The 21,388-nt window shown below is 38.4% G+C and overlaps 1 protein-coding gene across 2 annotated transcripts in view; it reads left to right on the top strand.

The window, feature by feature from the left end:
* Nucleotides 1-1,991: 1,991 nt before the first annotated feature.
* Nucleotides 1,992-21,388, top strand: part of LAMB4 (laminin subunit beta 4) — a 108,116-nt gene continuing 88,719 nt past the window's right edge. Inside the window, exons 1-4 of one of the 2 annotated variants that reach the window (XM_025379850.1) lie at nucleotides 1,992-2,042; nucleotides 8,761-8,827; nucleotides 15,330-15,487; nucleotides 19,557-19,692. In XM_025379850.1, the coding sequence (XP_025235635.1) occupies nucleotides 8,794-8,827; nucleotides 15,330-15,487; nucleotides 19,557-19,692 (328 nt within the window). In that variant the 5' untranslated portion in view covers nucleotides 1,992-2,042; nucleotides 8,761-8,793. The remainder of the gene's footprint in view (nucleotides 2,043-8,760; nucleotides 8,828-15,329; nucleotides 15,488-19,556; nucleotides 19,693-21,388) is intronic. The other variant, XM_025379851.1, reaches the window with a different exon arrangement.

The following is a 21,388-nucleotide window of genomic DNA, read 5'->3' as shown; positions in this document are numbered from 1 at the left end:
CTGTGACTAAAGAAACAGAGCTAAAGAAATAGAGACTAAAGAAAAATTACAGGCGTATATAGACTAAAGAAAACCAGAGAATGAGGAGGAGGGATCTGAAAAGATATTTATTCAAAAATGTGATGCTTTCAGGGATTTTTACTTTCCTTTTCCTTTGAATTTTTATGCTGTCTGATTTTGGGTAAATGAGCATATATTACTTTCCAGGAAAAGCAATAAAGCTATTTTCTTTTTGAAAAAAAGATATCAAGACTTTAAGAAGAGTTATACCAAGAGACTGCTTCTGATTAACTGATAGACTGATCTTTTAGTTGCATGGGAAAATTATTTTTCTTGAAAATATATCGTGCCTGACAGCTTCTAACTCTAAACCTAATCCTAAGACGTAAACAGTTAAATCATTCTGAGATGAAAGCAGATATGCCACGACATGGCATCAATTTACAGGCAAACAGCCTACAATAACCTATTCATGATTATTTAAACGGAAATTTTTGGAATTTGAACGATGTAACTTTGATTCTCGTAATAAAACTGGAGACACATATAATGGGAAAAACCCTCAAGATATAATCAAATTACTCAAGAATGCAACAAGCTTTTAACATTTACATATCTCAAAAGGCAAAAAAGACAATAGGAAATTCCAATGTTTGAAATAAGTTTTAAAATTATATAAAATTTCATGCCGAGTTTATGCTTTGCACAATAATTTAAGAGTCTAAAGGGAAAATAGTATTGGTCTAATAAAACAGATCACAAAACCATCAATTGAACAAACTGAAAAGTCCCTTAATTTCACTCACACTCTTTGCTGAAGTATCTACCTAAAAACCAAATACTGCTCTTTGGTCTCCTACCACCTGGTACTTTGTGGAAGCTGTTGACTTATAAAAATAAAACAAGTCAGTTTAGCAAATATTGACTGCAAGTTTCTTCCATACTTCATCCTAAAATGGAAAAGACATGTTCCTGCCATCTTGGAGTTTGCTTTCTAGTACATCAGAAGTGAGCAGATGAACCTGATCTACAGGGAACAAAAAAACAGTGGCATCAACTGAAAATAGAGCAATAAATTAAAACACAAATAACAGGTAAGAACCATTGAAAAATACCATTGAAAAAGCTTAAAGGCCTGTAAGAGTGGTATTTGGTGAATGTTTGTGGAATCTATTTCCTGATTTGTAAATGTTGTGTAAAAATGAGCATCTCATTTTGGCTCAGTTCACAATCATTATTCTTCCATGAGGGTATTTTCCATGAGCTTCTAGAAATCCTAAATGTTTTTTCAAGCAATCAAAAAATGTACCCATTGAAACTGCATAGATTTGAAATGGAGATATTAATATACTGACAGGTGAATAAAACGTAAGACTGCTGTAGGTTCATTTCTATCCTACAAACCTTCCTCGTAGGAGAATGAAATTTCAAACCACATGGATTCCCAAACCACTCAAACCTGCTGTTCCCACAATGGTTAGTTGTACTTGCCAAATCACAAGGTAAACAGAAATCTACGAGCCATTTAAGATGATCTTGAGCCAGTTAGGACTGGTCAGAGCCTTGAGAACCCAACTGAAACTATTCCACCTGGTCCCCCTGAAAGTAGATTGGGATGGAGTCAGGGGTCTCACATTCCTGAGAAACAAACCCATCTAATTCCGCACATTTTATAGCTGGTAAGTATCAAGCTGTCTGAAAATGACTGCTAAAACATGAACCAGAAAAAAATAATAAAACAGGGAACAAAATGTCTGTGCATTATTCCTGGCTATCAAAATTGTTTTAGAGAAAACAAGAAAAATATTTGCTGTAAAACTAAGCTCTAGTTCCCTCTGTGTGTGTGTGTGTTTAAGTGAAAACTTAAGTGACTTCACAAATCACCTTTTTGACAGGTGTTGGAATACCTCTCATCTTTTTTTTCCCTACTTTTAGGTGCCTTGGGGAGAATGTTTTCTACATAAACTGGCTCTAACTTTCAGGTGTGTCTTCACATGCCCTGTTTGCTGCCTGCGCCTCTCCACAAAGACTACCAAATCCTGGTAAGTCTTGCCTGCTCTCTCACTAGCAAATTGGCATTTTTATGGATTAAATGAAGGTATTAGAATTTAGGGGGTAAGTGAAATTGGCATAAAGTAAGAAATGGAGCATATTAGCACATAGAATACTATTACTTTTACAGAATGATAATCCAATGACACTTAAAGATTATTGCAACATAAAACAGTATCCAATGGGAAAATTGATGTTAGTGCATTGTGATACGAAGCCAACAACTTGAGCCTTACTGTACCTTGAAGGAAGCTTCAAATGATATAGTGTTGAAATGTACAACTATATTGTTTTCAGTGAATCTTTGTTTTTGTTATGGTTATAAAACTTATGACAACTTATAAAAGTTTTAAATGCATTAGAACTACCCGTATTTTCAAAATATTTTGTTAATGTTCTAGATATGTGTAAATATTGTTTTAAGAAATGTCTGCTATAACTAAAAGAAACAAACTTGGCCGGGCATGGTGGCTCATGCCTGTAATCCCAGCACTCTGGGAGGCCGAGGCAGGCAGATTGAGCTCAGGAGTTCAAGACCAGCCTGAGCAATATGGCGAAACTCCATCTCTACAAAACTTATACAGCCGTAGTGGCACATGCCTGTAATCCCAGCTACTCAGGAGGTTGAGGTGGAAGGACCTCTTAAGCATAAGAGGCTGAGGTTGCAGTGAACCAAGACTGTGCCACTGTATGACAGCCTGGGTGACAGAGCGAGACTGTCTCAAAAAAAAAAGTAAACTTTATAGTTCTGTATTCTGCATTCCTCACTATGAAATTTAGGCAAAACAGTTGAAATATTTAATGAGTCCTGACATAACATGAAAAAAAGACAAAGGAATGTTAAATATAAGATTTCTGAGAACTGTCATTTTAAATATAGACCATTATTTGTGTGCCAGAAAAAGTCTTAAGGACTAATATAAATGTATTTATAATTATCTTCTGTGTTATAAATTACTGTACAATTTGCAGAAGAAACGCACTGTAGTAGAAACGAGCAGAATGCATGTCTTTCCTGCAGAGAGGTTCTTATCAAACATGATCCACCTGTGGGCCTAGGAGCTGGCCAACTGGGCACCACCTGCCCCTTTTCTCTTTATCGGTCTCATCTAAATTGTTTTGACAAAAACGTCACTCTTTGCAGCCTTTAAGTGAGAGCAGATGAGGCAAATATAAGTGAATGGTCAGTAAATTAAATCAATTAGCAATGCCAGAAAGTTGTCAGTCTAATATATTTCAGTATTTATTGCAACACTTAATACACTTTAAGACCAGTGTCATCTAGCAGTATTCATTAAAGTTACCAAAATGCACCCAGTGCCTTTGGAAATATGTTTGTACATATCTCATCCAAAGGAGGGATAATGTTTTGTTATTAGTCCCGAGCACTTTTACATATATTACTAAAACTCACTGATGAATTTAACAAGAAAAAAATGTCATGTAGCCCCTGAGAGGCTTCACAATGTCAGCTCTGGTAAACCAACCTGAAAAGCAGTACCAATTAAACTTATAGTTCAGAAAATGTGGGAACCCTATTTTCTGAAATTGTGCTATATGTGCAGCTGTGGGTTTTATAATGACTGGATAGGTGATTTCAGATAACAGAACTTCTAGAAGTTGCCAGATTCATTATACTTATCTAGTTGGGAGCTTAGCTCTCCTAAAATGGGAAATAGAAAATGGGGAGGAAGACTAGAGGTGAGCGATTTTGGGAAATAAGGATTGAAATGATAAGGCCCATAGCTAAGGGCACTGAAGCCACTGAGAAAGTTTCTCAAGCTTAGCACTGTTAATTAAGCACTGATGCTTAATTCTGTGTTGTAGGGCCCAGGACCGTCCCGTGCATTGTAGAATATTTACTTAGCAGCATCCCTGCCTCTACACACTCAATGCCAGTAGCATCTGTCGTGCCAGAACCCTATTGACTTTAGTAGGGATGGCACCATGTTTGAGAGGCCAAAGGGACTTGGAGCCAGTGAACAAGACATAGAGTTTATTGAAGGGAACTTATATACAGGGCAGACCCGTGGTTGTATGTAAGGCTGGACTGGAGAACCGCTCCTGCTTGTAAAAAACATGCAGTTCATACAGCATTTTCACTGAGCACCCTCCCTCTAACAACCTCCACCTGGCAACCTTTGTTTACACCAAAACAAAGGGCCTCGATCCCCTGTATCGCTGGCTGGCCTGTTCCATGGAATGGGCCAGGGGTTCAGATGTTCCTGATAAGGAATGAATCTTCAGGTTGGCTACTCCCGGATTCCTTAGCTTGGAACTCCAAACACACATTCCTTTTAGACCACAGGTCATTCTCAGGGTCTGCTTAAGTTATTGCTCTCAGATGTGTCTGCCATACAGCATCTTCCTCTCATTATGACAGCTAAAAATGTCTGCAAACATTGCCGAATGTCCTGTACTCACCCCAGTATGGCAGCCGGCAGTGTCTTACTACTGAGGAGCCGTCAGTCTTTGTAGTGCAAAGACTTGGGAGTTGCTTAGGGCGGTGGTTCTCAAACTTGAGTGTTCATCAGACTCACCTGGAGGGTACGTGGCAGCATGCTGAGCCCCATCCCAGAGTCTGTGAATCAGTAGGTCCCTGGCTGGGCCCTGATCATTGGCATTTCCACATGATGTTGATGCTGCTTATCTGGTAGGGTGACCAACTGTGTAGGTTTGCCTGGGACTGAGGGAAATTGCAGAACCTGGGGATTTGCAATGAGAAAATCAGAACAGTCCCGGGCAAACCAGGATGAATTGGTAATCTTATTAAGTCCATGGACTACACTTGGAGAACCACTGTTTTAGGAGATAAGGTCAAATGGGCTTGATGAGGAGAATTTAGATTTGAAGGGTGAGAAAAAGAGGAATCGAAGGTAACCCTCAAGTTTCTAGTCTGAGACCGTTGGTCCATGGTTATGCAGTGGGTCTCCAATTTTGCTGCCTATTGGAATCACCTGGAATCTTTAAAAATCTGATGCCGGGACCTTACCCCCAGATACTGTGGTGTAGTTGGTATGGAATGTGACCTGTGAAGCAGGATTAAAAAAAATAAAAATTAAAAAAAAAACCCTGGTGATTTTAATGTGCAGTAAAGTTTGGAAAGCACTGGGTTATGCCTTTCTCTTAGAAGGGAATCCAGGAGCAGAGCAAGAGTGAGGGGCAAATTAATCAGTTTCAGGTGTTGGCAAGCCATCAGTGGTTCTCAACCCTGGCTACAATCTCAGAATCCCCTAGGGAGAATTTTATACACATTGACACCTGGATCCCTCCCCAGAGATTCTTACTTAATTAGTCTGAGTTAGGCCTGAGCATTGGTGTCTTAAAATCTTCTCAGGTACATATTATCATATATTATTCAGTCTCAAAAAAAGGAAAGAAATTCTGACACATACTACAACATGGATGAACCTTTAAGACATTATGCTAAGTGAAATAGGCCAGTCACAGAAAAGACAAATTTAGTACAATTCTACATATATTAGATACTTAAGTAGTCAAATCCATAGAGACAGAAAGTACAATGGTGGCTGCAGGGGTTGGGGGAGACATGAAGACTTCTTGTTTAATGGATACAAAGTTTCAGCTTTGCAAGATGAAAAGTGTTCTGGAGATTGGTTGCATACAATGTAAATGTAATTAACACTACTGAACTGTACAGGTAAAAATGATTAAGATGGTCAATTTTATGTAAGTGTATTTCTACCACAATTAAAAATAAATATTTCAAAAAGGAAGTCATTAAAAATATCTTCTCAAGTGATTCTCAGTTGCATCCAGGGCTGTGGCCTGCTGATCTAATGGAATTATTGGCAAGCTGTGTGATTCTGTCATTTATGTCTTCACATAGCAACTGTGATCGTCCTTAACCAATTATCAATAAGGGAATGATATCTCTTCTAGTTCAATTTGGGATCTGCTTCTGACTCCTCCTCCTCTTTTGGGGCAGGTCATTTTTAAACCTGGCTGATGTACATTCAGAAGTCCAGTAGTCTTTGTACCGTGACCTTTATTGTTGCTTGAAGATAATTCCCATATGGACTGAAGAAATTTTCAGCAGTTCATTTTTATCATGGAAATATGGTGAACTGTGATATTAAGGAAGCTTTATTCCCCAAATGCTCTGCAAAAGTTCCACTTGTTCTTTTACTCCTGCACTCAGCATTACAGTTCCACCTCCTTTCTTTCTAAATCTGAGTCCTGGGAATTCTGCACTCTGCCTCACTCCCACCTGTCCAATGTAGGAAGAGATTAGCCCGTGATTAGTAGCTTGAAACAGTCTTCTGCTTTGGACTCTGCCCTGTGAATAGGTTCTCCATTGGAGAGAAGCAGGAATGCCATGATCTACCCTATGTAGCACTTTACCCTAGCAACTCAGAGCCTAGATCATTATGCGCCCTGAATCATAGGCTATTCACAGAGATTGTCATCTCACTGACTTCCATTTATTTGGTTATAGAGAATCATGTTTTCAAACTTTGCTAATAGTGCCCATTCTTATTAAATAAATGACCATGATGCCAATCATTTTGCATTTCCGGACAGAATGAAGCACACGGGCAGTTCTAAATAAAGGACAGCATCAGGATTAGAGATTTCATTTTTCAAAAGTGTATCTAGGCGGCTGACCAGAAGCCAAACTCCTGACTTGCCTGTGAGAAAAAAGCAATAAGAAAGTACCACCTAGAAAAAGTGCCTGTACAAGTTCAGGTGGCCTATGCAGAATGGACCTTCCTAACAGCTGCAACCTGGATTCTCCTATAGGTCTTCACAAGGTTTTGTATGAGGCCATTAGCCCAAGACTGCAGACTTTTCTAACAGGTAGAGCTCATTCTGATGGAGCTACTATGGGATGACTGTTTCTCAGCGAGTCACTTTCTGGCATTGGACTTCCAAAGTGAAGCCTAGGCTTCATAAGAGCCTGAATCACAGAATGGAATATTGGCTAATATTAGGCATTGTAAAACACCCTAAAAAGACTTCATAGGGAGGCTGACATTTGGGCTTAGGAGGGTGGCATTCAAGGCAAAGGAAACAGCATGAGAAGAAGGTTCAGAAAACAGAAACCGGAGTGCTAACGCTGGAGCGCAGGGACTGTGCACGTGCAGGGACTGGGAATATGGGAGTAGGAGGATGAAGGATTCACCAGGAAAAGCCTTGAAGGTAGAATGTGAAAAAAACTTGAAAATACATGAAAGAAGTTTTATATTTCCTCCTATTCAAATAAATTATAATGAGGCTTTTTTGCTTTTTAAACTGACAAATATTTAAAAATAATATTCCATGTTGGTAAGGGCTCATGTTAGCAGTTTTCACAGGCTGGTTGTAAGAGTGTAAATTGGGACAAAGTTTCTGCATGGTAGTTTGACAGTGACATCAAAAGCTTTATATACACATATACATGTAGTATGTATATTTGTATATATGCGTGTGTGTGTGTATATATATACAATCTTTGTATATACATGTGGTTATATACACACACACACATTTACTCTTTGGCTCATTATTTCTTCTCCATTTACTATATCCTAGTGAATAATTAAGGCTATAAACAAAGATTTAGCAGAAATATTTATAATAGGAAAATAGGGAAAACCAAGTACACATCAACCAATAGAGAATTCATTAAATCAATTCTAGTTTCTACATTCAGAGTAATACTATGCAGTAATTAAAAATACTGGTGTCCATCTTACAACATAGTGAGATTCCATCTCTACAAAAAGTAAAAATTAGCTGGGTATGCTGGCACATGCCTATAGTCTCTACTACTGGGGAGGCTGAGGCGGGAGAATCAGCTTGGGTCTAGGAGGCCGAGGCTGCAGTAGGCCACCATTGCATCACTGCACTCCAGCCTGGGCAACAGAGTGAGACACTGTCCAAAAAAAAAAAAAATTATAAACTTTACCTTCTTTTCTCCTGACCCACTGAAGTGCATATATATTCCACTCTGGATCAGAACTCTCTTTAATGGTAACTTGGGGATGGAGGGAGACCTCTCTCTCAAGGGCCATGGCCAAATCTACAACGAAGAAAATCATAAGTTTGCTTTATAGGAGACTCCAGGTGATCTTAATCTTGATAAAATATCACTAATTAAAAATGCATTTGTTAGTACAGAAAGATGCCTGGAATGTATTGATTGAAATAAGAAAACAGTGTGATATTATTTTTGAAAATTATTTGTGCAAGGAAAAAGTATGGAAGAAAAGGCCCTTGAGAGAGGGGCCTCCCTCCATCCCGTGTCTTGCTCTGTTGCCCACACTGGAGTGCAGTGGAGCAATCATGGCCCACTGTGGGTGGTATTATAGGGGATATTTTTCTTTATTTTGCCTGTCTGAATATTCTACTTTTTCTATAATGAGTATGTATTAACTGTAATTTTTAGAAGAAAAAGTTTTTAAATAAGAACGGGTAAAAAGTAGGTTAAAATTAAAATATACAAAGGAAATTATATTTGTTTCCTCTTCTTTCCCACAAACAATTGAATTCTGTGATTTCGAAAAATGGCAAAAATTAAGAGCAAACAAATATTTATTAAAATGTTTATGCACTCTTATTTTTTGAGGAACTGGACAGTGTGGATATTTCTTATGTCTAAAGCATAAGAACCATTCAATAATTCTGAGTACTTCTACATAACATGTGATGATGGCAATTATTTCTTCTATCAGTGATTGACTTTAACCTTTTTTTTTAACCCAGTAGAATTGAACTTAATCATCTCCTGACGAAAGAATGCAATTTCAACTGACCCTTTTTTTGCACCTTGGTGAGTATTCGTTGTCAAAATCTATTTTCTGCTTGTATTTTCCTAAAATAAAGTGGAAATAGTTTTTAAACATTTCACTTCTTTCTTCTATAGTGCTGTATACTTGTGTAGCTATTCTGTTGTTGTGTAACTGTGTCAAGCAACTGAAAAATTCCACTCCAACATGTTCAGTATCCACATATTGCTATTTCTGTCACTTTTTAATGGAATGTTATCTTCAGATAAGTAAAGTAAAATATTAAAGAACAGAGAATAGTTTCAGAGTCTTAATTTACAAATACAATGCGTCTAATTTTTTTAATAGCTATGCTTTCAGTGTAACACTTGTCCCAGCAATGAGGTCTTGTGAAGAAGTTACAGGCAAAATTCCCTCTTCTAAGTAAGCAGCAGTTCTAAGCTAAAAGGCAAAATTCTCCATGCTCCTGCTATCTTTAATAAGCTGAGAATAATTTGCATTAATCATATAGAAGATGTTTCCAGCAATTACTCTCTTTGATCTGACTTTTCTACATTGAAAACAGGCCTGCCTTTGATTACTGAGTACTAACTAACTTGCTTAGAATCTTCACTTCAAAGATTTACGCTGAATTTCTTCATGACAGCAAACCTTCAGAATCTCACCTTTTTTTTTTCTTTGCAATTTTCCAACCCTGAGGTAATTTTCCAGTTAGATTTGCTTGCTGGTAATGGTCCAGATGGTAAGCACTCATTTGTTCTGTGTTGAAAATCCCCTTGGAGAGGTGAGCCACACCCCAGTGGGAACAGAAACGTGTCATTCATCTGGAACCCTCAGTTTATCCTCCACATCCCAGGACTGGGAGGTTTAGATCTGGTCTCATTCAGAAAAAGTTGTTTTAACCTGCACTTGCCTTACATGTTCTCTTTGAAACTCTTTGAAACTAAACCAATATCCAAAATTAGAAGGGACCACTGAGGATCACTCTACCTTCTCCCCATCCTTTATATAGAATACCTTACTCGCATCTTGCAAAAGTTCTAAACCAATCCACAGTTGCTAAGAGAGCCCTCTTCAATTAGGGGACTCCTCTCTCTGGAGAAGGAATTTTCTAAACTAAATTAGCTTGGGCAGAAAAGGCCTCACTGCAATAAATCGTACGTTTCTAAATGTAAGCTTGCCCTGACCTAAACCAAATCTCTAGAGTTGCCTGTGGTCAAACTCCCAACCAGGTTAGCCTCATATCATCAGCTTGGGAATTTTTCCATTGACAGTTTGAACATAACACTTATATAAATGCTGCAGCATATTTAAACACTTAGTTTTGCCTTCTGACTGAGCAATATAAGAAGTAATCATAAAAAGTGCACTGCCCCATAGGTTTTAGGAACTTCATGCAAAGTGCAAACCTTATCTACATGCATTCTTTTTTTTTTTTTTCTTAAGACAGAGTTTCATTCTTGTCGCCCAGGCTGGAGTGCAATGGCACGATCTCAGCTCACTGCAACCTCCACCTCCCAGGTTCAAGCAATTCTCCTGCCTCAGCCTCCCGAGTAGCTGGGATTACAGGTGCCCCCACCATGCCCAGCTAATTTTTTGTATTTTTAGTAGAGACAAGGTTTCACCATGTTGACCAGGCTGGTCTTGAACTCCTGACCTCAGGTGATCCACCCATCTTGGCCTCCCAAATTGCTGGGATTACAGGTGTAAGCCACCATGCCCGGCCACATTCTTGGTATTTTTTCTCACCCGTTATGATCTGCGTGAGCATATAAACGTGTGTTTACATCCTCTAAAGCTCTGATGTGAAATCTAAAGTGTAAGAAAGCATCTCATGTATTTGAGAAAATTATGACAACATGCAGAAATACTAGAGAAATTATACAGTAACAGTAATTTCTATAAAACAATTCTTTACAGAAAATTTACTGTATATTTTCCTTAAATGACCAGATCTCCTAAATTCATTTTGGAATTTCATAACATTCATAAAATTCATAACATTCTATCTTCAGGTTCTAGCTTCAGGTTGTGTCATTTTTTAGGAATGTGTTGATTGTCAGAAGATATAAACATGTTTATTTTCTGAATTAATTCCAACACGTTGCTAATGTGATTTGGCATTCGGAAACTTCATCCCAGGAAGGATATTGCTTAGTCTATGTTCGGGCATGAAACTTTAACTATTTACATTTCTAGTCACTTTTTGCCAAATATTTTAGACAAGAAGTTCATATTTGCACTTACAATATTATAGGAATAATAGCTCAATTTCCCTAAGTCCTGGAACATATTTTCTGAAAAAAATTTCTGTTGTAAACAAGTTTGGCCAAGTCAGGTTATAAAAACATGTTAAATCTCTAAGGCAACAATTCCAATTTAAAAAAAATCCAGGATGGAACTTGTCTAAAAGAATAAATCCCTGGAAGGGGAAGTCTTCTTTTATTCACATGTAACATCAATGGAAATGTTATACCTGATCTTGTCTTTAAAAATCTTTGGTCTATTGGAGTCCAAACTTCTGAATAGCTATTTATCCTAGATACCAATTCTGGAAAAAAAAAAAAAAAAAAACACACATGAATGTGGGTTGCTGGGTAAATGAAAGTCCACATTAACCATTTATTATACCACAAAACAGCAAGTGTCTGATGGAGCTAGCTTTCTTCACATAGCTGTCTCAGAGAAAGGAAAGAAATATGCTTTTGCTTTAGAATAATAATCTTTATATTGAGATTGAGAATAGAAAATTTCCTGTTCAAAGTGTCATTTAGTAACTTGTGTGGGTGGAGACACTATAATATTCTTAGCTGTAGAACTTATGATCCATGTATGTTTTATGCCTAATAATACAAAATGACCAGATTAATAGTTCATGTGAATAATGTGTAAGAGAAATAACATGGTTTTTTCAATAACCGTATAGGCTATATTGGAGGTCAAACTGAAGGAAAGAAAGCCATTAAATGTAAAACAAGTTCATGAAAGATGATTATATTTTTTAAATGGAGAAAACTGAGAAGAAACCAAGCTGATTTCACTGTATGGTTATTATTTTTTATTATAGGCCCATCCCTGTCACTCCTGTCTACTGAAATAAGGCTTGGCATAAATTTTCATGTCTCAAGGATAAAGTGTATAAGAGCAGCTAGAACATGTCACGTGTATATTTTGAGTCTGGGATTTGCTTGGTTTACCATCCAAAGGCTGATGGATGTTGGGAATTGTTTGTCTCTTTTACTTTTTATTTTGAAATAATTGTAAGATCACACACAGCTTTAAGAAATAACACAGAGGGAGGCCATATACCCTTCACCCAATTTCTCTCAGTCATAGCATCTTATATAACTATAGCACAGTATCACAACCAGGAAATCAACACTGATGTCGTTCACAGGCCGTTCAGATTTCACCAGTTATACATGTACTCATGTGTGCGTGTATTTGAGTCTATGCCATTTTATCGCCATATAGATGTATGTGCCCATCACCACAGTCAAGATACAGAACAGTTCTACCACCTCAAGGATCCCTAGCACTACCCTTTTATAGCCACATCCACCTCCCTCCCTCCCTGCCTTCCTAACCACTGACAACCACTAATCTGTTCTCTATCTCTATAATTTTGTCATTTAGTAATGTGATACAAATAGAATTATGCAGTATATAACCTTTTTTCACTCTGCACAGTTCCTTTGAGATCCATCCAAGTTGTTGCTTGTATCAATGGTTCACTACTTTTTTTGCTAGGTTCCATGGTACAGATGTACCACATTTGGTTTAACCTTTCACCCAATGAAGGACATTGGGTGTTTTCCAGTTTTTTATTATTACAGATAAAGATGCTGTGGACATTTGCGTAGGGTTTTTGTGTGAACATAAGTTGTAATTTCTCTGGGATAAATACTCAAGAGTTCCCTTGCTGAGTTGCATGATTAGCACCTGCTTAGTTCTGTAAGAAATTACCATACTCTTCCTGGGAGTGCCTATACCATTCTTCATTCCCACCAGCACGTATGCGTGATCTTCACATCCTTTCTAGCATCTGGTGTTATCACTATTTTTATCTTTGTTATTCTGATCTGTGTGTAGTGATACCTCATTGTGGTTTGATTTGGATTTCCCCAGTGGTTAATGATATTGAACCTCTTTTCATGTGTTTATTTGCCATCTGTGTATCTTCTTCACTGAAGTATTGTGTTCATGTCGCTTGCCATTTGCTCATTTGATTGGTTTTTTAATGTCAAGTTTTGAAAGCTCTTATTGCAAGCACAAGAGCTTTGTTGGATATGTGGTTTGCAAGTATGTTCTCTTACTCCATAGTTTACCTTTTCACTTCTTCACAAGGTCTTTCTCAGAGCAAAAGTTTTTACTTTTGACACGGTCCAATTTTCTAAATTCTCCTTTTATGGGTCATGGTTTTTTTTGGCCATCCTAAAAATCATTCATCTAGCCCTAAATGCCAGATTTTCTCCTATGTTTTATATGAGTTTCATAGCTCTATAGTTTCACATTTTACACTTAAGTCTATGCTCAATTTTTAATTAATATTATAAAGTGTGAGGTTTTGCTTGCAGTTCATTTTTTCTTTTTCTTTTTTTTGGCTGTGGATCCAATTGCTCCAGCACTATTTATTTAAAAGGCTGTTCTTCCTCCATTGAGTTGCATTTGCACCTCAAAAATCAGTGGGACATATTTATGTTGGTCTATTTCCGGGTTCTCCATTCTGTTCCATTGATCTAGGTGTCTATTCATCTGCCAAAATTGCAGTCTCTTCTTTATTGTAGCTATATAGTAAGCCTTCATATTGGATAGAGCTATTCCTTCACCCTTATTTTCCTTTTTCAAACGTTTTAGCCATTCTAGGTCCTCTGCCCTTCCATCTAGAGGCTATTTTACGGCCACAAAATTATCACTATCATTTTGAATTGCAATAAAGAGAAAACTAGTGCTTAGATTTGGCCTCCAGAATCAAACAGGATTCTAATGCTTTAATTGAATTAACAATAAAGTGATATTGTCCTCTTCACATATAGTTTTTAAAGAACAAATAAAACTATTTCTGTAAGTGTCAGAGGCATGTGAACCAGAACAACTCCATCTTGAATAGGAGCTGGGTAAAATGAGGCTGAAACCTACTGAGCTGCATTCCCAGACGGTTAAGGCGTTCTAAGTCATAGTATGAGAGAGGAGGTCAGCACAAGATACAGGTCATAGAGACCTTGCTGGTAAAACAGGTTGCAGTAGAGAAGCCGGCCAAAAGCCAAGATGGCCACGACAGTGACCTCTGGTTGTCCTCACTACTACACTCCCATCAGTGCCATGACAGTTTACAAATGCCATGGCAACGTCAGGAAGTTACCATATATGGTCTAAAAGGGGAAGATATGAGTAATCCACCCCTTGTTTAGAATATCATCAAGAAATAACTGTAAAAATGGGCAACCAGCAGCCCTCAGGGCTGCTGTGTCTATGGAGTAGCCATTCTCTTATTCCTTTACTTTCCTAATAAACTTGCTTTCACTTTACTGTATGGACTCACCCTGAATTCTTTCTAGCATGAGGTCCAAGAACCCTCACTTGGGGTCTGGGTCAGGACCTCTTTCCTGTAACATAAGTGGCTACCCACAAAATACAGTAGACACTCATTGTATATATGTTTAACTTTGTGTGTTAACTTTAGATCTTAACCCCCAGTAAGATTCCACTTTGTTTTATTCAATCTTCCCAACAATTAACAAATCCATTAATAAATTATTGCTTACCAAAGTGTATTAGATAACATGATGGAACAAACCCTGCAGGAAAGAAATATTTCAGATGACCCTACTTGCCACTCATGCCTGTATAGACGTTTAACAGTTATCTTAACTCGGAATGATTGGAATGCTTGCTCATCTGCACGTAGAGTTTCCTTTGTTTCCTTCTTTATCTAACTTGATAGTTCTCAAACGTTATGTTAGGATTTGTCTACACAAAACCATGTATACTGTACTATATAGGTAACTTATGAAATTTTCCAGAATAATTTGATTATATGGATTTATAACTTAATTCCTGAGATTTAACTTTAAATTCAATCTCTAAGTAAGATATGTGGACCTTCCTACTTCCAAAATGATAGGATTGTTTTGGTGTTGCTTTTGAGATAGGGTCTTGCTCTGTCACTCAGGCTTGATTGTCCATTGTAAATAAGAGAGGGATACAGAATGCAGTATCTTTCAAGTGTGTTGTTCTCGGCATCTATTTTTGATGGAGAATCCTGCTGATACAGAGCTCAGTTCAACACATTTTAGAAGTATTTATCTTTAATCCAAATCTGTATTTTGGAATACAGATTTCAAAAGACTCTAAGAGTTATTACACCTCATGCACCCAGCAAGCAAAGTAGGGACCATTTATCATCTATTAATAAACTTAAAAGTCTGTTACATCTTTGACCAATGTTAAATAAATACATAACTCTCCCCCTTAACTAGTCATTTCTGCAGGCCCTGTGCTATCCTTAGACTGCATTCCTTGTAAGGTATTTCTGTTGTGTTCAAGGGTGGCTCATTTACTCAAAAGCTCAAGATGACTGCAACAGGGGTGCCTGTCATCCCACCACCGGCGATCTCCTGGTGGGCAGGAACACACAGCTTACGGCTTCTTCTACCTGTGGGCTGAGCAGAGCCCAGAAATACTGCATCCTCAGTTACCTGGAGGTGGGTTGTTCATTTGCTGGGACATTATTTAATCAATGATGTAGATTTTTCCAGGTACACCTGGGGCTACTCAGACATTAAAGGAGACAACATTCCTTTCTAAACAATGGAGACACTGGTGCAGTTGTCCCTCGGTATCCACAGGGCATTGGTGCCAGGACCCTTTCCCCCAACACCGAAATCCATGGATGCTCAAGTCTCTGATCTAAAATGGCATAGTATTTACATGTAACCTACGTATATCCTCCCATGTACTTTAAATAATCTCTAGATTATTTGCAATACCTAATATAATGTAAATGTTATGAAAATGATTATTATACTACATGTTAAAATCTATGTTCTTTTTATTGTTATATTGTTATTTATCTTATTTTTATTCATTAGGGACAGGGGTCTCACTCTGTTGCCCAGGCTGGAGTATACCTCAGCCTCTGAAGTAGCTAAAAATACAGGCATGCACCACCACACCTGGCTAATTTTAATTTTGTTTTTTTTAGAGACAGGGTCTCACTATGTTGCCCAGGCTAGTTTTGAACTCCTGGCCTCAAGCAATCTTCCCATCTCAGCCTCCTGAGTTGCTGGGATTACAGGATAAGCCACTGGGCCTACCCTGTTATTGTTTTATTGTTGATATTTTTTCCCAAATATTTTCAGTCCTTGGTTGGTTGAATCCACATATATGGAACCTGCAGATATAGAGAGCCAACGCTCACATAATTCAAAGTCCAGGAAACCTTAACTAATCAAAAATAAAGAAGATCTGCTTAATTTCTATTTCCTGTTACCTTCAGAATGAGACATAAAAGTCTTTTTGGTCAGTCTTTGTAGGGAATTACTATAAAATTTACTGGTCTACTTGGCTACCTTAGCCACTCCCATAGAGCAAACATAATTGACTCATTTAAAGAAGTTTGAAGATTCATCAGGGCCTGCTGCCATTATGCTGAACATGAGTCCTCACTGCTCTGCCTTAATTAGAGATGGAGGAGGTGTAGAACTTTGAACTGATTATACACCAACATAATACCACTTGGAAGTTATACTGTCTAAAAATCATAAATTCCAATTGTGAACATATTTTTATGCCTTTTCCCCTTAAAGACCAACTTTATAAAAGGATCAGTGGCTTTTCAGGTTTCTTTTCCTCTCCATGTACTGGCAACGGAACAAGCATCCAAGGTCATCTGAGTATCATCCCTACCGAAAACCCTGAGGTAATCACGTCCACCCCTTAAATGAGAGGATGTGCAGGAAGGAAGTTGGACATAAGCCTAACGTTAGTGGTCCAGGCTTTTCCATGTATTGTTCATTTAAAGCAACTGTTTAAGTCTCTGGGAAATGCTTTGTATTCAAATTGGTTTCTAGTAAAAGGTGACTATTATAAATAAGTGGAGACAATACTTGGGTGCATATCACTGTTCTAAGTTTGGGAAGTACTTGTGTAAGAAAGCAAATTCTCTGCATGTGCAAGGAAATTACATGGTGGAAGTTCTGCTCAACTCTAGGCCAGGTGACTACTAAGTCCAGGTGCTCTGGACAAAGAAGTGGTTCTCAACTCTATTTTTTACATAGGGTCTCACTTTGTTGCCCAGGCTGGCATGCAGTAGCATGATCACAGCTCACTGCAGCCCCAACCTCCCAGGCTCAGGTGATCTTCCCACCTCAGCCTCCCAAGTAAGGGAGGCTACTCCACCTACTGGTGGAGTAGGCAAGCACCACCATGCCCTGTTAATTTTTGGTATTTTTATAGAGACCAGTCCCACTATGTTGCCTAAGATGGTCTCCAACTCTTGGGTTCAAGCGATCCGCCTGCCTCAGCCTCCCAAATGCTGGAATTACAGGCATGAGCCACTGCCACTTTCCAATACGAGCACCATCCATCTTGTTCTCCAACCACTGGCATTTACTTACTGTTGCCTGAGCCAACATGCTCTGATGATAATTAGAAATTGGTGTTCTTATATCACAAAATTATACTACCAAAAATAGAAGTAACTCCAGTTGTGGAGGCTTCTTTTGTCTAGAGAATGACAGAAATCTTAGAAAGCTTAGAGCTGGAAAAAACCTTCAAAATATTTCAGGCTGACAAAATGTATTATAGGAGGGGCTATGACCACTAGTCTAGACATACATGCAGCATGGAGGATGATTTTTTCCCATCTGTTACCTAAGAAAGAGCTACCAAACAAAACATTTTGTTCAGAAGCTTCCAGTCAACATTGACCTATTAAGTTATCCAAGATGGAACTCACATTTAGTGGCTACAACTAAGCATTCTCTTAAGTCAACTTCATCAAAGACTATACTTCTAAAATGTTAACCCAAAAATGGCCCACACACCCTGAAGTTAAATATTTTCTCAAGCAATTTCCATAATATTATTGGAAATTATTTGAAGACCATCACTTTTGATAGAATCACAAAGCTTCTGCTGGTCACTGGGATGAGCCTGCCCCTATGCAAAATTTATTTAGATCCATTTTGCCTTAATTTTCAAAGGGCATTTTGGCTTTCTTCAGCAATAAGGTCTATAGTGACAAATGATGCTAAGATACAATGATTATACGAATCTCTTGAAGAGTTGATTTGTTTTGACAGACGGTAACTGAAATAATCATTAAAATCATCCTGCATTTAATAAATTTTACTGAACATCTACTATGTACCACACACTATTCTAGGCAATGGGGATACAGCAGTAAACAAAACCAAGTCCTTGCCTCATTCAGTTTTGATTCTTATTATGGAGACAGACAATAAACCAACAACTGTATAATATAGCCTCAAGTAGTGATAAGGGCTTAGGAAATATATAAAGTAGGATAAAAAATAGAGAGTGGCAGAGGGCCATGGGGGTGAAAAGATGGTGACATTTTAGATAGGGTAGTCAGGGAATGTTTCTTTGAAATGAAGGTATTTAATCAGAAACCTGAAAGAAGGGAAGGAGCAAGAGATAAGACTAGCTGGGAGGAAGAACAGCTTGAACTCTTCTGACTCTAAGTGCTTAAAAAACAGCAAGAAGCACGTGTAGCCAGAGTCAAGGGAGTGAAAAGCCAAGTAGACACAAAGGCAAAGAAGTGGCCCTGGCCAGATCATGTTGGGCCTTGTGAGCCATGGTTAGGACATACATGTAACGTGCACTGAGTGCCACCAGCTGAGCACCTATGCTGTTGTAGGCAATTTTCGGCACAGAAGGTTATAATGACCAGCCTCCGCTTCCCAGAAGCTTTGCAAAAGAGCTCCTTCAGAGTTCCCTGAGTATTAGCCAGGAATAACTGCAGGCCACTGACAGTGCTTTGGAAATCCTTGTAGAGCCCCTTAGGAGTTTCAGGTACAGCTGCAAGTAGACGCATTAAATTAAGCAAACTCAAAGGCCAGGCTTTGCGTTGTAACCTTCAAAAATCCATCCTAAGCAGGCCGGGGGTGGTGGCTCACACCTGTAATCCCAGCACTTTGGGAGGCCAAGGCAGGCAGATCACTTGAGGCCAAGAGTTCAACACCCAGCCTGAACAACATGGTGAAACCCTGTCTCTAATAAAAATACACAAAAATAACCGGGTGTGGTGGTGCATGCCTGTAATCCTAGCTCCTCGAGAGACTGAGGCACGAGAATCTCTTGAACCCAGGAGATTACAACACTGCACTCCAGTCTTAGTGACAGAGTGAGACTCTGTCTCAAAAACAAAAACAAAAAAAATCCTAAGCAAAACTAGTTCCAATTCACTAAGACCTTCTAAGAGGTCTATTTCTAATTTTTTATTTCTTAATATTAGTTGTGGCAGTTTAAAATAACTTCCAGGTCCTCTGCCTCTTATATGACAGAAAATGAGTTTTGCATAAATTTACATTTTTATTCCAAATGTATCAATTTCTAAAATTTTAATTCATAGTTTATTGTTGTACTTTGGCACCTATTGATAGGAATTTTGATGTCTTGTTATTTCCTCTGCTTTTTATTTTTAGCCAGTTTGGAAGACAAATATAGTAAGTACAGCTTGCCTTTAATTTAGAAGAACAATAAGTAATTCCAACTCTTATTTTTAATTTTAATGACGGTGTTTTCCAGGGGGAACAAAAATGCTTCATCTGTGACTCTAGATTTCCAAATGATCCATACGCCCAACCCAATAGCCACACCATTGAGAATGTCATTGTAAGTTTTGAACCGGACAGAGAAAAGAAATGGTGGCAGTCTGAAAATGGTATGATTTAAGTTTTTTTCCAGTTGTTTATTTCTTCGATATTTTAATATGATATCCTCTTCCTTGTATGGTTTTAATAATGTCACAGCAAAGTATTATATTGGAATGGAACAGTATCCTCCAAGAATATAGAGACCCATACAAGAACACAATTTATTTTCATTTTAACAAGAATACTTTCCTTTACAGGAATATCAAAGTATATTTTAAGCACATAACTCAGAATGTTTCACTCTTTCCATGTGGAAGAAAATATCTCTGCATCCTTCTGTTCTTTGTAAAAAAATAATATGAAGAAGAAAGTTTATGAAGTGTTGGTAAATTAAACCTAATACAAAACACACTGATGTAAACCGAGTGAATAATACCAGGGGAAGTCTGAGAGTTAGCACCAAGTGCTTTTTCCTTCAACACCCGAAGGGAAAGAGAAAAAGAACATTTTGCTTCTTACTGTAAGCCAAAGTAAAATATCTGAATTGAAAGGATAGCTGGCTACGGACTGAAGTTCTTTCCTTCCTGGATGTATGCCTTTCTCTCTTTGTGAACAATTGTGATATTGAGCCTACATTGGCACTGACCATCTGGATTCCTAGATGCTCACTATAAATGTGGACCTGATCAGGGATCCTCATGTCCCACCCCAGCCATGGGCCTCATGTGCCCAAATGTACATCCATCCAGGCCTGACTTTCCTGATGCAGGCTTGCCTACTCTTGATGACCCCTCTTTAACACTAGCCTGGAACTCTTCAGTTTTCCTTAACCCGCACAAAACGATTTCATTCACTACATTGATATGTGTTGCCCTTTGGACTATAATTCCTCTATTCTCTACAAATTCCTGAATGCATTTCCTTTAGGAGATTTTAGACCATTAGAAGTGAGTGTGGGAATAATAATAATATATAAGATAGTTTAGGGCAAGCATAATATGAGGCTGTTTTATTTATGTCATCCACTTGACCAATGATTGACTGGTGTCTACTAAATGCCATTTCATTTTGGATCCTAGTTATTGATCTCCAGCTGGACTCTCCTTAATGAATGTGGGTGTTTTTTTCCACAGCCACCTGTCCTCCTGATGAATGGTGCCATTTTTGCTTAATGGCTGTTTTGACCCCCACATCTAACACTTGTTCCACATCTCCTCACAAAGGGAATGTCATTCTGTCCAAGCCAATGACATAGAGCAAGGATTCTCAACCAAGCACCTTAGAAAGAAGGACAGATCTCCTTTCTACAAAGGGTTAGGACCCTTGACACTCAGCCTGCAATGTGGCTGCCCACTGAGCAGCAAACACGTCCCTAAGCTTTTCACCCTAGAACTCTAGGCTGAACCCCGATTCACTGTAGTCCAGCCACTGTCGTCTGGAGCCATACTGTCCAGTGTGAGCACTTGAAACATGTCTAATCCAAACTGAGATGGGCTGGAAGTGTAAAAACATCCCAGATTTCTAAGACATAGTTTGGGAGAAAATGTGTAATAAAGAATCACTGATTTTCTGGCAGGGTGCGGTGGCTCATACCTGTAATCCGAACACTTTAAGAGGCCAAGATAGGAAGATCACTTGAGCTCAGGAGTTTGAGACCAGCCTGGCCAACATGGCAAAACCCTGTCTCTACTAAAAATATGAAAATTAGCCAGGCATGGTGGAGCAAGGCTGTAGTCCCAGCTACTCAGGAGGCTGAGGCAGTAG

The sequence above is a fragment of the Theropithecus gelada genome, chromosome 3 (genome assembly GCF_003255815.1).
Source record: "Theropithecus gelada isolate Dixy chromosome 3, Tgel_1.0, whole genome shotgun sequence".
NCBI classification, from domain to species: Eukaryota; Metazoa; Chordata; class Mammalia; order Primates; family Cercopithecidae; genus Theropithecus; species Theropithecus gelada.
This window is presented reverse-complemented; position numbering and strand designations above follow the sequence as displayed.